The 16,991-nt window shown below is 40.5% G+C and overlaps 1 protein-coding gene across 1 annotated transcript in view; it reads right to left on the bottom strand.

Annotated features, from left to right (window-relative positions):
- The window catches only part of dntt (deoxynucleotidyltransferase, terminal), a 104,274-nt gene that overhangs the window by 37,468 nt on the left and 49,815 nt on the right, over positions 1 to 16,991 (bottom strand). The window contains exons 9-10 of the mRNA XM_085297557.1: positions 748 to 996; positions 320 to 403 (exon numbers count right to left, since the gene is read on the bottom strand). Of these exons, the coding sequence (XP_085153683.1) occupies positions 320 to 403; positions 748 to 996 (333 nt within the window). The remainder of the gene's footprint in view (positions 1 to 319; positions 404 to 747; positions 997 to 16,991) is intronic.

Here is a 16,991-nt window from a genome sequence, read left to right as displayed (position 1 = left end):
GGGATCAACAGCAAAATAAGCTGACTGTCAATGCGTCATAAAGCTAAATATTGTACATGTGTGAATTAACTACTCCAATCCATTATTGACATTAAAAGTAAAGTGCAGTTAGAATTTCTTATTTTTACAGTTATTTACCAAATATTTTTTTAAATGAATGAATAAATATAAATCACTGATAGAATGAATATAAATGCAAAGCACTTCATGGAAATGTACTAGGTTTACGTTGATCATGCAGTTGAATCATATGTTTATCATAAAAATGCCCAAATTTAAAATTATCAGCTAAAAATGAAATGTTTTAATTTAAATGTACCTTAGTTTTGTCATACAAAGCGTGATTGTCCAACAGCATTCGCCGCTCCATTCGAGCAAACCTCCTCAGGTCTCTCTCAAACTGCTGTGAAAGGAAGAATCGATAGTCTGAAATTAAATACCTATTTTCCTTGTCAGCCATATGACTTTAAAAGGAAACAGCGATGTCTAAATGCATTTTGTATTCCTGGAGAACTTCTATGTCTTTTCATTATTGTTATTAGCAAGATGGTTATAGGATATGAGACTTTGCTGATATGAAATCATATTTTCATCATGTACACTTGGCCTTAGATACCAAATTGTGGTTTCAAATTGTGGTTCAAGCACCTCTAAGATGTACTGAATAACTACTAGTACATTTCTTTCTACTCACACCTTCTTCCTGCAGCTACCTAACTTTCATTCATTCTCTATAATCCTTCTTACCCTGGAGCCGCTCCAGCCAAGAAGAGTAAAGGCGTAGCGATCCACAGGTGGAGACACCAAGTCCACGCGTACAGCCCTCCAGCCTCTCCTGTCTTCCTCAGCAGTTTGGAGACCTCCCTCTACTTGGCTGTCCTCCAGACGCAGGATCAGGAAACACTTTGCAAAGTGGTCCATGGCCTCAAACCTGTGGCAGGGAAGCTTCGACTCATCAAAAGTAGAGGCCTGGTATTCACAGTAGAGAAGAATGCCCTGTAGAAAATAAAATAAGGATGTGTTCACCGGTCTTTTCCATCTGCTTCTCAAAGATACAAAACAGTTTATAAAATGTCATCTGTAATATCTTAATATGTTGACCCGGGCTTCAGAGCAACCAATACGTGCAGGCGATGTCTAAGATGCATCGCTTGCACATGTTGCAGGCTCACTGAAATAAAATAATAAAGTATTATTCTAAATAATCTGATGATTAGATGTGCAGGATAATTCTGGTTTATTTCATACAGAAATCTTAATCTAGAAATATTTTGCATAAAATAATATTAGCATGACCTATAAAACCACAATGGCCACATTAAAGGAACATTCACTGAAGTGAAAGAAACCGAACTATTAAAAACTCTAAGACTGACATAAGAATGTAACATTTGTAGTATTTTGTCCCCTTAGTCCTAATACAAAGCCACATTCTTGTCAGAATAATAATAATAAGAATAATGTCTTGTCAGCGTTCCAGTAATTAAGACGCACGGACATAAAAGCCTCTATTATTATGTGTTCCGCTGACTGGCACGAGCTATCGAATTTTGTAATTTGTATTTTAAAAAGACTCAATTACTAGAATCCTGTTCAGTGTTTAAACCTGGATCAAAAAGCACAATTAGAGTGAAATGCTTCAGTTCACGGTGAAATGTTTTTTTCTTAATAACCAACAGATTTTTTTTCCCCGTGCAAACTTCTCTGTTAATGTAGATAAGCTGGAGAGTTTTCTAATATCTTTGCCAAAAAACAGTTCAATTTGTGTTGATATAATTTGGTAAAATATTTAATTGGAAGATTTTGCTGGTGTATCATTGACAGCAGTAATCGCATCCCTGTCTTACCAAGAATTGAGTCTTTAAGCATACTGAAGCTATGAAGAGAGCCAGGTTTCATTCCCAACTCTTCAAATAAAGATATCAGATCGGGAATTTGATGTGACATTTTCCTCATTCGGTATTATTTAGCTTAAAGAGTTCCATATTGTGCATTGACCAAACTCTTTTATTTTTTCAATGCTTTACCGCCACCATATTTCTGATATTATCAAAATGGTTCAGCACAGGGTGAGTGAAGTAGTTCTCTCTGAAATCTGAATGAAATTCTAACAAAAAGTATTGCTTTACATGAACGACTTGCTTCAGAACCTGATTCTTCATAAAAGGCTGCTTAGACACAGGCCTGAGGGTATTGAAAAGACTGAGTCATGGTAATGTCTCTTTAAGCAGTGTTGGATTTTTGCTCTTCTTAAAATAGTGAGCTGAGGAATGAGTATATTTTTCTTGACATGACAAATTGCTGCATGCTCACACTTGATGTAAATTTCACACACAAGTGTTGAAAAATATAGATGATAGCCATGTGAAACTGATGGCCAGAGAATAAGAGTTAATATTCAAAATGACTGAAGGGTCATTCACAAGAATTATTAGTAGTGAAACTTGCACACAATAATCACCTAATGGGTCTTCACCTAAACTGTGATCAATGTCAGGGTCGCATTTGTCATTTTAAGGGAAGTAACCTATGAACTCCTGATTTATTAAGTGTCTGTTGGACAGGCTAAACATTTCTGTGCAGACCAGATTATTAAAAATTGTTTGGCCCATAAATTTAGCAAAAATATATATGGTCCCCATAGAAGGAAGGCAAGGCAAGGCAAGGCAAGTTTATTTGTATAGCACAATTCAACAACAAGGTGATTCAAAGTGCTTTACAGAGACATTAGAAACAAGAACAAATAAAAAGCATGATTTAAAATTGATTAAAACAAGCAAATAAACTAACTAACTAATTAACAAACAAACAAACAAACAACAGTATATAAAATCAAAACAGATAAAATCAGAACAGTAGATAAAATCAGTAGTTAAATGTAAGTTTTGAAATTTAAGCTTAAAGTGTGGATTTGGTGCTTTATTCAAATGCAGCTGAGAACAGGGGAGTCTTCAACCTGGATTTAAATAAACTGAGTGTTTCAGCTGATCTGAGGCTTTCTGGGAGTTTGTTCCAGATATAAGGAGCATAAAAGCTGAATGCAGCTTCTCCGTGTCTGGTTCTGACTCTGGGAACTGATAAAAGACCGGATCCAGATGACCTGAGGGATCTGGATGGTTCATACTGGGTCAGGAGGTCATTGATGTATTTTGGTCCTAAACCATTCAGAGCTTTATAGGCCAGCATCAGAACTTTAAAGTCTATCCTCTGACGGACAGGCAGCCAGTGTAAGGACCTCAGAGCTGGACTGATGTGGTCCACTTTTTTGGTCTTAGTGAGGACTCGAGCAGCAGAGTTCTGAATGAGCTGTAGTTGTCTGACTGATTTTTTAGGTAGACCTGTAAAGATGCTGTTACAGTAATCAAGCCTACTAAAGATGAATGCATGGACTAGTTTTTCCAGGTCCTGTTGAGACATCAGATCTTTTATCCTTGATATATTCTTGAGGTGATAGTAAGCTGACTTTGTTATTGTCTTAATGTGTTTTTCTAAGTTTAGGGCTGCATCCATCACTACACCCAAATTTCTCGCCTGGTTTGTGGTTTTTAGGTGTATAGATTGAAGTTCTCTGGTGACCTGTAATCGTTTTTCTTTGGCGCCAAAGACTATTACCTCAGTTTTGTTTTTGTTTAGCTGGAGAAAATTGTGGCACAACCAGTCATTGATTTCCTCAATGCATTTACCAAGAGCCTGTACAGGGCCTCGGTCTCCTGGTGACATTGTGATATATATTTGTGTGTCATCTGCATAGCTGTGATAGTTTATTTTGTTGTTCTTTATAATCTGTGCCAGTGGGAGCATGTAGATGTTAAACAGAAGGGGTCCCAAGATGGAACCTTGGGGAACTCCACATGTGATACTTGTCTGCTCAGATGTGAAGTTACCTATTGATACAAAGTATTTCCTGTTTTCTAAGTATGTTTTGAACCAGTTTAGTACAGTTCCTGAAAGACCTGTCCAGTTCTCCAGTCGTTTGAGTAATATGTTGTGGTCAACTGTATCAAATGCTGCACTGAGATCCAGTAAAACTAGGACTGACATTTTTCCACTGTCTGTATTCAGACATATGTCATTAAACACTTTGGTCAGAGCGGTTTCAGTGCTGTGGTTCTGTCTAAAACCTGACTGGAAGGCATCGTAGCAATTATTCTGTTTTAAGAAGTAACTGAGCTGTTGAGAAACTGCTTTTTCAATGATCTTACTTAAAGGAGGACGAATCGTAATGACTTTGGTGAGCTCTCCTGTACCATCACATCCATTAATACAATTTTCTTCCTCAAGCCAAGATGGGGAAACAAAAAATACATAAGAAGCAAGAATCATCCCACTGACCTTTACAGAACCACATGAAAAGACATGCAAAACACTTGAAATTTCCTGACATGACACATTATGTTCTTAAAGTGGTACACCTTTGTGTTTCATGTTTCACAGTTTATTGCCAGCAATGTAAAGATTTAAAATTGCCCCATCAGATTAGCTTACGTTCACATCAAGACAGCAGTGATTGAAAGAAAATAATTCTTACCTGGAACTTAAATCAGAGGTAATAATTGAATGTTAAGCATTAACCCACATAGCAAAATTGGTATGGCCCAGATCTGGCCCACACAATGTGCTTACACATGGCCCACATACCGCAAAGAGTGACGGCCCTTTGGTGGCCCAGATCTGGTTTGCCAGAGGTGGCCCACACATGGGCCAGCAAAAGGCCAGTTGCAAACACACTGCTGGTTCTGTGCTGGCCCATGTGTAACCTCTGGCAAACCAGATCTGCGCCACCAAAGGACCGTCATTCTTTGTGGGATGTGGGCCATGTGTAAGTTGTGTGCAGCCACGGGCCAGTTGCAGACACACTGCTGGCCCAGAACAGTTTCAGCTCTGACCCCAGATGTCAGCCTAATGTGTACCTTAATCAAGCCATGTAATAACAACATGTGCCAGAACATAATAGTGCAAAAGTAACATGAGAAAACTCTGTTCAGACAGTGAATGGACTGATTCCTATATAGCGCTTTTCTACTCTCATGGATTATTCATCATTATTAAGTGCTCTACACAACATGCCACAGTCACCCAATCACACACTTTCTCTAACTTGAGTGCTTCCTAACTACATTCATACACATTCACATTCTTGAGATGTAGACGGGAGGAGCCAGTGATTGAACCACTCATAAGCTACAGCCACCCAGTGCTAAACATGAGTAAACCCTCACTAGGTTTTGGATAAAGTGTATACTCACAAACCTGTCAAACCTGCATTTGAAAGTTGGCTACCATAGCAGTATAGTATTGCAACATGGCATTTGGGTCTTCTAACTAAAATAAAATTAGGAACATAAATAGTGCCATCATTGCCAGACCTGACCCACATTTGGTTGACATACACCCTGCCATGACACCAGTCAGTCAGAAGTGCCAGCTTGATCTGGGCCAGACCTGTTTTCTATGATCCTGGGCCACATAAAACAAACCACAGTCGGGCCAGATGTGGCATGCCATCACATAAACAGCGCCATCTGTGCCAGGCCTGGCCCATATCTGGATGACATACCACTTACATTGCCAGGAGTCAGTCAGCAGGACCGGTTTGACACCAGATCCGGGCCAGACCTGTCTGCTATGTGGGAAATATGTCTGTTTTAAATAATCTAATAGACCAGACTGAAATGACAATTTAAAACCAATTTGGTAAAGGGTGTGAAGTACAGTGATTCTATGGTTTTGAGCAAACTAATTTAAGGTTTTAACGGACAGAATGCCATGAACATTGGTATAGTCATTCACAATTTCCTTAAATTAAATGTAAATGCCTCTGAGATTTTCTGACTTCTGATGCCAGCGTGATGAGTTAGAAGTTACGTGTAATTTCCGTTCAGAAACTGTAAAAGGATTCACATCAGTGCGATCTTTACACCCACTAAAGATCGCTATTTATTGTGATGGTGTCAGCAACATTATCATGTAGTGTCAAATGTTGTGCTGAGGCATAGTCTCACAGGGCTTAGACCAAGTCAAATAGCAGTCAAAGGACACATTTGGCCCCAAAAACAGAATTCAGTGGTTACAATTTCATGGATTACCCTTTTCATACATCTTCTGTGGATTTAAAATATACTCATAATACTGGAACATTTAAAAATGAATAACTAATTTCCATTACAAACATTACATTAAGTAGTGGCAGTTTAGCACAAATAAATGGCATAACTGGGAAAACCTCACAAATCCTAAAAACCTGAGGTGCCCATCTACACTAGTTCTTGTCCGTCAGTTCTCCAAGTACCTTCTAAGTGTCCTACTTAGGGAAAAGTTCATTCAAGGCACATTCTTGATGCATTGGGATGCTAGCATCACATGTTGATTGTCTGTTTTTGTTGTTGATCTGAATAGTTACATATCAAATGTACTCTTTGTACACATATGACTGTGTGGCCACTACCAGCTCCACCACCATCATCAAGTTTGCTGACGACACCGTCGTGGTGGGCCTGATCTCTGATGACAACGAGACGGCCTACCTGAAGGAGATTAGGAATCTGGAGAACTGGTGCCAGAGGAACAACCTCCTTCTAAACGTCAGTAAGACAAAGGAGCTGATAGTGGACTTCAGCACTAAGCAGGAGAGGAACTACCAGACCCCTGTCATCAACGAGTGCCCAGTGGAGAGAGTGGACAGCTTCAAATACCTCGGAGTTCACATCACGCAGGACCTGTCATGGTCCTGTCACATCAACACCGTGGTGAAAAAGGCCCGACAGCGTCTCTACCACCTCAGACGCTTGAGAGACTTCCAACTGCCCTCCAAGGTGCTCAGGAACTTTTACTCGTGCACCATAGAGAGCATCCTGACGGGAAACATCTTAACCTGGTTCGGGAACAGCACCATGCAGGACAGACGAGCTCTACAGAGGGTTGTGCGGTCAGCTGAGCGCACCATCCGCTCCGAGCTCCCTGACCTGCACTCAATCTACAGCAGGCGGTGCTGGACCAAGGCCAGGAAGATCACACCACCACACAGTACTGACCCACACATACAGTTCTTACACACACTGGACATTCTGGACATTATTTTCACTTCATTACTTAAATCACGCTGCTGTTGTTGTGTATATGCTGCTGTTATTGTGTATATATTTATTTATATTTCTTCATACATTCTTATATAGTTCTATATTGTGTATTTTGTTGTACAGTTATTTTATTTTCAACTTTAATTTATATATTTTATCTTATTCTCCCAGTTAAATTTACCCTTCATTCTAATTTGTGTTGTACAGTTATTTCATTTTTAACCTTAATTTATATTTTATTCCTTCCTAGTTAAATTTACCCTTTTTAATTTTTCATATTTATTTCCTATCTTATTCATAGCCTTTTCCTTTTTTGTTTTCTTTAGGTCACGAGCAGTTGTCCAAGCATTTCACTACATATCGTACTGTGTATGACTGTGTACGTGACAAATAAAATTTGAATTTGAATTTGAATTTGAAATGTTTAAAAATCTCAAAAGGAAAAGAAACAGAACTCTAAATCTGTATAATCTGACGTTAGACGAAATCCTGAGAAATTGGTTGTCATTGTTAAAAGAAATAAAACACTGCATCATCACCAAGCCTGTAAAGCTTCTTCTTTCAGTCTTTTGTTCCTGCTTTTAAATATTTACATTGATTTATTGAAATTTATACTGTACGATCAAAAAAAAGCACTGACTTTGAGTTGTGGTAATCCATCAGGTTAAAACTCATAAAATAATTAGAGAATGAAATATGTCTACTGGTTAAACTGAGAGTCTTAGTGTGAAAGTCTCAACTGTTTCAATAAAGCTCTAAAAAGTAGCTCTAGAAGGTAACAGTGGTCGTGAATGTGCACACAGGCTTTCATCAGTAAAGCTATGAATACCAGGGAAAGAACTCGGGCCAGTGTGTGAGCATGTTTTCAGACTTGTCATGGGCCTAGAGAGTGCTAAAAAAGGGGGGATGGATGAGTGTAAGACCCAATAGAGAAACAAGCTTTCAGTCAGCAATAGTAGATGGCTGGAGCCCATTCTCTGGTAAATGGCTCCACTCCTTAGATAATGAAAATCTCTGCCAAGTAAGATGTCAGTGCGTTGAAGAGAGAGGATCACTGATGAGAAACAAAGCCATAAGAGTAGAGGAGAGTGAAATGGAGTGAGTGCAAGAGGGTTGGAGAAAAACGAGTAGATAGGGGAAAGAAAGAGAGGTAAAAGACAGATAGTCCATGAATTGATTTCCCGGGACCTCGCCCTGGCCGAATTCGCTTCTCCCTGGGTGTAGCAGTGTTAAGGCGATTAAGATTACAAATTGTCAATTTAATTCCAGCACCCAGAGTAATTGTTGGGATACTACTCTCCTCTCACTGGCCATAAATTTGCTTCACTCTCCTTAAAGAGCAATAATTGGGGAATAGAGTGCAGTGAGCAGCCACTCTGCCTGTCCAACTGATGACTGAGGTTAATCACGAAACATTAAACACCTTGTCAGCATAGCCCAGATAGCCATTACTAAACAATCCTGCCTGACCGCCGAACGGCACGAGTTATCAGACGAGGACAGCTCTCCCCACGGGGGCCACCGAGATGGAGGGCGCTGAGGTACCTTAGGTGGTGACACACCAGGGAGCAGATCTCAAAGAAATCACCCTTTTCCTCTAATTATCTTTAGGAGTGAGCTCATGTGTTGTGCAACTGCAGGCAAAAGAAATCTACGATGTCACCCGCTGCTGCACCCCTGGACCGCTCTCCCTGTGCAATTACAGATAACCGCTCGCCTTCTAATAAAAGGCACGGACAGGAAAGTTCCCTTTCCATTTAGTAATAGCTTAGCTACAGGCAGTGACAGTTCTCACTTGGATAATGAGGGCAGAATGACAGCATAAAAGCACTTAAATACTGACTAATCTGAAATTAAAATCCCCCTGAGCCACACTTGAGACGAGCTGTGGGAGAACGTCTGCAGCGCATCTGATTCAGGAGGCCGCAAATGTAGGTCACTGATTCCGACCCCTCCTGAAAAAAGAAATTTTTTTCTCCAGCTTTGAATCACGCTGATGCCTTCAGAGAAAGCATTAATGAGCTATGGTGACAGTTGCACAGACCATTAAGTACCTGAATGCGGATGCCCTTCGCCGGATGAGGTTTGCGGCCCTGCTGCCTACACACATGCAGTACAGTACAGCGGCACTGATTTCTCTCACTCTCTCCCTTTTCAGCCTGACACGCAGACACACACAAATCCAACATAAAAACAGGATGTCATGAAGTTCCCCGTCTCAGCGTCGCCGGGGGCTGTTTAGCCCAATAGCGCTCTGTAATCATCTCCTACACAGCAGGTACTGTCAGCGAGCATCTGAGAGTAAGCTTATTCCACCAGAACTGTTTACAGAGGGAATTACAGAGGAGGACAGCAGGGAGATAATCTTTCCCCTGAAAGCTTTTGCCTATGAGCACTGGGTGGAGGGGGGTTCAAGTGAACATGACTTTTGAAATTGTGATCAGAAGGTTGAGTGTTTTTCTTATTTGATGATTTACACCAGGTATTTTCTTGAGAGTGTGATGAGTGGACGCAGAAGCCACCTGCATCCAGAAGACAGCAGCATCCTTATCGGGCACACTCTGATCTCATCTTGCATTCTTTCTGACTCGCAAAAAAGAGACATCAAACCCTGCCTTCAAGTTGCAGATTAGCGTGTTAGCCAGGACCATCTGAAATGCACTTTGACTTTGATACAGGGCCTCACCAGAATGAAAGAAACTGATTTGTGAAATGAAAGCAAAGCGGTTTGTTCATCTGTCCGCATGTGCGTCCTCTCAGTGTCAGTCGGAGGAGCCATTACTGATCCAATTTTATTTAGATCTCAAAGTGACTAAGCCTCCGTGACTGCCGAATAACCTCGGCCGTATGGGCAGCTCTGTCTGAATCACTGATTTAGCCACAGGGAAAACTCTCCAATTACCAAGCATGCTGACCAAACACAGAACAATAAAGCCTTAGTTGAATGGCATCATAATGACTGCAATGCATGCAGACCTCAGCCTTTGCAAAGCAGTGCTTAAACAGTATTTAGAGACAGAAATGATAGATGGACGAAGGATGAGGCATGGCCCTCTCCGTCTCTTCGTCGCTATAGCCGGGGCCAAGCTGAATCTCATCTGTCTGCCACAGAAGCTGGTGGCTGACCTTGCTTCTGCCCCCAAGTTATGCTTTCAGAATTTCAGCAGTAGAAGGGGGTGGGCAATGAGGGGGGGGAGGGAAAAAATGATGAACCCCTTTTTACAAGGACGTTTGGAGATGGATGTATTTTTAACTCCCTTCAGGCTGTGGAGGGGTGCTGGATGAAGGGGGGATGGGTTGGGTTCCAGGGGCTGCCTATGATATTAGGCCTGAGTGAAGACATGTCTGCCCCCAGGGGCTCGATTGCAGATGACAAGGTTACACGACTTAGAGTCAACCTCTGCTACCTCCACTTAATCACTGTCTCTTGTGTCCTCGTCCCTCCAGACGGTCCCCTCTCCATCCCCATTCTGCCCACCCTGCTGAGAAGAAAGCTTCCGGTCTTATCACGCCGTCCCTTCTTGGCTTTCTAAAGCCTTTTCTAACACCTGCCCTTACCTGCCTAATTCACTGTCTCACATCCATTCTGCCTCCTATCCCCGTACATTCGCACATCCTTTCACACCTTCACCTCGCTGCCTCTGCCTATAGTGGATTTAAGTGGCTGCAAGTGGTGAGAGCTCCGCGCGATAACATGCAATAAGTAGGAGGTAATTATCGTCAGGATGGACCTCTGAAGGAGTGCAGAGATGCGGAGGTGGGGATGGAGGAGGGTTGGAGGGTTTGGAAGGGTTTATTTTTAAACCCCAGCTATGTCAAAAAAGAAGTCAGTGACTAGACTAGACTAGAACAGGCAGCGTGATTCTGCTCTTTATCAAACACTCATCTCTTTTTCATGACCCTCTTCAACTATGCATTTATGCAAGGTTGAAAACAGTGTTGACAAAGAAAAGTCCTTCCACAGCCACATTTTCTTGCGCTGCCCGTTTTTATCTAACCGGTCTAACCAACACTGTCCATGATGGCCTTTTACAGATCAAGTTTTTCTCCTGCATGTGTCACCCTGCTCAGAGGAGAGGTATCTGCCTGCAATTATACTAATAGGGACTTTTTAGCAAGCAGCACTGAAGGGAGGCATAATGACTGGGATGTCATTTAGTCCTGTTAGTAGGAAATGTTTTCTTGGTGTTTTCATGGGCAGTGTCTCTTTGTTGGGGAGTATCAGACAAAACACCTGCAGCAAAACATGCAATTCAGCTAACTCAGATTCATGTACAGCCACTGATGAGACTACTGTATGTACTCGACATGATTTTTAAACCAAGACAGAACACCACGGATTTCATTCATTTTCAGCTCAATAGACTTAATATATGTGTTTTTGACGGGGGATAAAAAACAATAACATGTTTGACTTTTATGCTTCAAACCAGCAGCAATCTCTGGGGTTGACCAGAATATAGCATTAAGGAAATGCCAAGACCTGCAGTTCCTTTAATGGCCACTTGAGGCTGACTCCAAAGGTGAATCCGTCACCTTTGACTCAGTGTTATTATGCCTAACTAAACAGCATTAAAACCATGTTTACAGCTGAGTACAAGTATACAGTTGATTGAATGACTGAAAGTTAAGCACACAAAAACATATCTCCAGCTGAAACTAGCTGCGTTTTCCGAGCTAAAAGGATAAAGCAGCCAAGTTCCAAAGAAAAACTTGAAAAGGCATCAGAACTATTGCTCAACACCACTTTTAAAAAAATTATGAGTCTGGCTCATTGGAAGCAAAATATGAAGAAATGAGAAGTGGTTTTAAACTTGTACTGTACGTGCATCGGTTTATAAATCCAAGCTTGCACACCAAGCTAGCTTGTTTTCACTGCTTACTTACCACTTTACCCTCTTCCCCAAATAAAATTAATTCTGGCTCCAAAAGAAGAACTTTGCAGCAGCAAAAGGACAGGGCTTTGGTTTAATTAGTAAATTTCCCCCAATAAATTTGGAAACGAGGCAAGAAAAGGAAAAGTCCAGTCTTAGGAAGAGTCAAAAGTGATAGAAACAACATGAAAACAAGTGACACTCTCAGATATGTACAGACTGGAGAGAGCTTCAGGATCCCGCAAGGACACGTGTTAAATCTGTTAGATCAGTGAGAAACAACACCTGTGTTTATTGGCCTCGTATAATCAGGTGTTTTAAAATAATCTGGCCCTTGTGACATCGGCGCAGTGAGGCAAGATGTGGGAGAAGTTATTAATGTGAGTCGCAGAATTTAAAAATGTCTTCTTGTGTTAATAGTTTTATTCAAGACTGTTAGGTTAGTAAAAATCTCATGTGTCTCTTGGCACCGTGACTTTTCACAGTTTCTAACTAGGCCACTAGAGAAAGTTAGGAACTACAGCTTTAAAGCCTGCTGCTCTTCAATAATCACGAATCACAAGGACATTATTCATGGATGAAAAAAAAAAAGTTTTCCATCACATTTGAATTTTATTCCTGTTTCTCAGAGTTATCTAACTATATATCCAATCTGTTGAGCAGTTCCATAACTGAATGAACTAGTAGACGGTGAATAAACCTGGCCTACTTCATTGATTTCCTCCTCCCATGCACAGAATTAAAAACTTCAAAACTAGAGGAGGTAGGTGTAATACTGCATACGTCTATCTATAATTTAAACACCCTGGATATTTGTTTCAATTGTTGTGCTTAACACCCCAGTTTCATGTAATTGCAAATGTCTTTTATGCAATAAGTTGAAGTAGAGCACTTCTGGAACCCACTGATATTTGTCACATTACCATGATATTAGCAGCAAATAATTGTTGTCATTTGAGTACAGTCAGTAATTAAATCACTGTGTTTATGTAAACATAATCCGACATTAACATTGTGTCTCTCTGTTTTATCTCCTGTTCGTATATTTCCTCACTCTGCTCACAGTCACTGTCTGTTTCTCTGTCTCTCTTTTTCTTCTCCCCTCTCAGCCACTTCTCATTTTTTTTGCCCATTTTCCATTAAAGGCTCCATTTTCCACCATGGGGCATCCAGTGCTGACCATGGTCCTTGAAAACCCTAAAAGAAGTTCTTAATGTAACTGCTAAATTGTACTTTTTTGTTCCTAGAATCACTCACACCTTCCAAATCTCTTTTCATTGCAGGCAACTAAATAACTTCTTTCTCTCTAATTTTCACAAAAAAAGGGAGCTGTGTTTCCAAGGACACAGCTCTGAATCATGAAAAATTGACCAACTCCTTTAAGTGATTTAGTTTTGAATCATGCTGAAAACTTCAGTATCTTACAGCGACCGCGAGTGAAAGACTGGCTTTTGGTTTCAGGAGGTTTTTCAACATATAGTGCAACAGTTATATATATATATATTATGTACCAGAATATGCATATGTCCCCTCTGTGACTTGACTTATGGTGGTGGAGGGGTCCACAGGAGCTATGTTGTCGGGAGGCTTTTGCCCACTAGTACGGTCTCACTTGGCAAATTGGTCCTGGGTGAGGGACCAGACAAAGAGTGATTCAAAAACCCCTATGAGTGAAAGATCTAGGGAACAGTTCACACTGCCCACAATAGGGATAGGGTTAGATGGGATGGTCTATTTTACAAACTGCTGATCTACCTTGATTTTTCATCTCTAGGATTTACAGAGAATGGTCTGAAATAGGGAACCTATCCAACAAGCAGGATTTCTCTGGGTGAAAATCCTTTGTTGATGCCAGAGGTCAGAGAGAAATGGCCAGACACCTAAGGTGATAGTTAGGAAACAGTAACTCAAGTAACTAGCAGTAACTCATTATTCCCACTTATGCAGAAGAGCATCTCTGCATGCACAACAAATCAAACCTTGCAGCAGTTGGGTTAAAGCAGCAGAAGGAACCAGGACCACTACTGTCATCTATGAGCAGTAGTGAATGAAGGTACAATGGTCCCTGGTCAGAAAGCTCATTTCCTCTCAAACTAGTTTATTAAAAATGGAAATGAGTTCACTGGACTCCTCCACAACCATCAGATCCCAATCAAACAAAATTGATGTAGGTCACACAAGCATAGGAATAAAGTCAGGGGAAAATGTTCAAATGGGTGCTAAGAATTAGCCCTTTTTTACCCATATTTGAAGATATTCCATTAAATCATACATATTCATACAAGCACCTTTTCTACATCTACGTACTTTCTATCTAACGTCCAGACTCTCCTGAACACGCTGGGAGCAACTTGGGTTCAGTATCTTGCTACAAGGATACTTAATCAGCAGCTGATTTGTATGAATTTTATGAATTAGTTGGGTGTGGTTTTGGTCAAGGAGGTGAGCCACAACCACTCCCAAGTAATAAATCACAAATAGCTGTGTGTGTTGCTGTTTGTGTGTCTGTGTTATCTGCCATACCATGCATTACATATAGGTTTGTATGTGTGATTGTATGTGTTTCTATGTGTCTGAATGTATCTAACTAGTCTGTATGGAACTTTATGAATCAGAGGTGGATGTCACATATCTGTCATTTGGAGTAGTATTGCATCCTGGTACCTTCATAAAGTCTGCTCCAAACTACCGATTCCCACACACACATGAACATGAATACTATTGCTTCCCCACACACATCACATATGTATAGCCTTTAACTGACCCATAATCTCAGTTAAAGTTATCTTTAAAAAAGTGTTCCTCAGACCTGATTCTGGGATCCTTTCATACTCGCTGTCCTCACCAAGGCAGTGACCTTATGACCTTAACTGTTCAATCAAATTCTTTCCTCCCATAAAATGTCCTCGTCCTCACTTCCTGCAACTTTCTGCATGCTTTTCCAGTGCATGATTTGCTTACACATCCCAGGCAACAAACTAAGTAGTAAATACATTAAATCAGAATCTGTCTATAAACAACATAAAATACTTCTTCAGATGTTTTTGAACATGCACAATTTTTAAATATATTTCTGTTTCAATTCAAACATGCATAAAAATGATATTCTTCTCAGCAGTAGATGGCACTCTGTCACATGTAGTTTTGGCACCTAAAAAGATTGCTCCACCCCTAGGTCAAAAGTCAAACCCTCTGCTACTCATCATTTAACTGAAGACTGAAATGTTTTATGTCACAAAATAAATAAATAAATTTGAAAAGATTAAGGGACAGTGTAATAAACAAAAATTTGGTTTGTTGCCAGAATTTTAGGAATGTGCAAATTGGTGTGTAAGAAACATATTTTATTCTCAACCTAGATTTTGTGGTGCATCCTTTTTTAATTTAGCAATGTATTGAGCTGCAGTATAACAGTGGGCTTAATATGATCTTATGAGAAGCTTGTTTGTTACTCTTACTGTTATTCTCCATGGTTACAACTGTGGTTATGTTGAACATGGTTGCATTGTTTGGTGCACTGATGTTTGTGTGCACCCTAAGCACAGCTCTTTGGGGGTTTTTTCTGTACTTCTTTTTCAGCACTGTTATAGCCTTGAGGGGTTCATCATACCGATTAGGAGAAACCATGCTATAGGCAAAACACAAATAATACAACCGGCTGCAAAACCCAGAGATTACAATTCAAATCTATTTCCAAAGCAGCACAAAAATTCCTGAATATGTTCAGAAGGATGGATGGATGTTCACGTGGTGTTAGAGAATGAGTGAACATGTTGAGTTTTTCAGCACTTTGCCTGCTATGGCCTGCCAGTTAAAACAGTCTGATGAGATACACAAATGTAAGCATGAAACAGAACCCACAATATGTGATGTCATTGGGTTTATCAACCACAAACATATGGTTTATTAAACCAGATTTTGATAATTCATCTACTACCTGACTATTAAAAACTTTAAAAACTTGCAGATATGTTTTAAAAATTGCAACATGGAGGACACAATCCATCCTCACTGCAAAAGCATCAGATGCTGCTGTTTCATAAAATCCACTGATTTTAGATTTGCAAGATATCCTTTGATGTTTAGTTTTGTTGCTATTTGGCTAGACATCTTGGTAACTACATGGTTCCATTTCATCACTGAAACAAATCGGTTAGGGCTGGGAAAACAGGTGGCTGATGTACTGTTCTTTTACCGTGCGCACTGAAAAATGATGTCAAATGTGCATCAACATATGACAGCAGTCAGTCCTGAGCAGGGATTCAGATGCAGTAACTTGGATACCAACGCAGGTTATTACTGATGACTTTGTCTTAAGACATTTTTCACGTGATGTCATATGTGCATTGCTTAAGAGTTGTCCAGCGTAGTGGAAGTGATACAGCCACAGAAAACAGACAACATTCACCTTCAAAGTAAAACTAAACCTTTTACTTTGAAGGAGTAGTTTCCAAGTGTTTGAGCTCTCCTAGCAACCATAGCAATTGCAAGGAAGTTTTCGACAACTGCTTGGGAAATACACATTTTTCCTAACCAGCTAATGGTTGCCAGGAGGTCACTGATTGGTCTCTAGGCCTGCATGACTCAGGCTTTAGCAACTGATTTCACAGCAACTGTGGTTGCAGACCAGCCTGTAGGCCTGGGTAGCTCCTTATTCTTTTGACCTTACAGCATCACGCTTCCATCATGGCAGACAAGATAACATGTGGTTAGAAATCACATGACTGCAGAACCTGAACTGAGCTATGAATAATCTCAGCAATCTAGGTTAAGACTTAATATAAGCATAATTACAGATGTCTGCAATGACGTATGAATCACGCCACCAGAATGTTAAAACAAACAAAAGCCTTCCACATTCTCACATTTCCCACACCGCCGACAGATAGCTGGCTTCAGTATCTCTATTACTCAGCATGCAGCAACAACAAGCACTTGTCTCAGCTGTGTCTATCACTGTTTTGGTGCTGCTCTGGAAACACTTGCCTTGTAGTCTGAACTACCGCTCGCACCTTCATGTATTTCCTTGGGAATTTTTGCA

The sequence above is a fragment of the Mchenga conophoros genome, linkage group LG13 (assembly GCF_057382185.1).
Source record: "Mchenga conophoros isolate Kocher_MC1m ecotype Shallow Benthic linkage group LG13, M_conophoros_male_GT1.1, whole genome shotgun sequence".
Classification (NCBI taxonomy): Eukaryota; Metazoa; Chordata; class Actinopteri; order Cichliformes; family Cichlidae; genus Mchenga; species Mchenga conophoros.
This window is presented reverse-complemented; position numbering and strand designations above follow the sequence as displayed.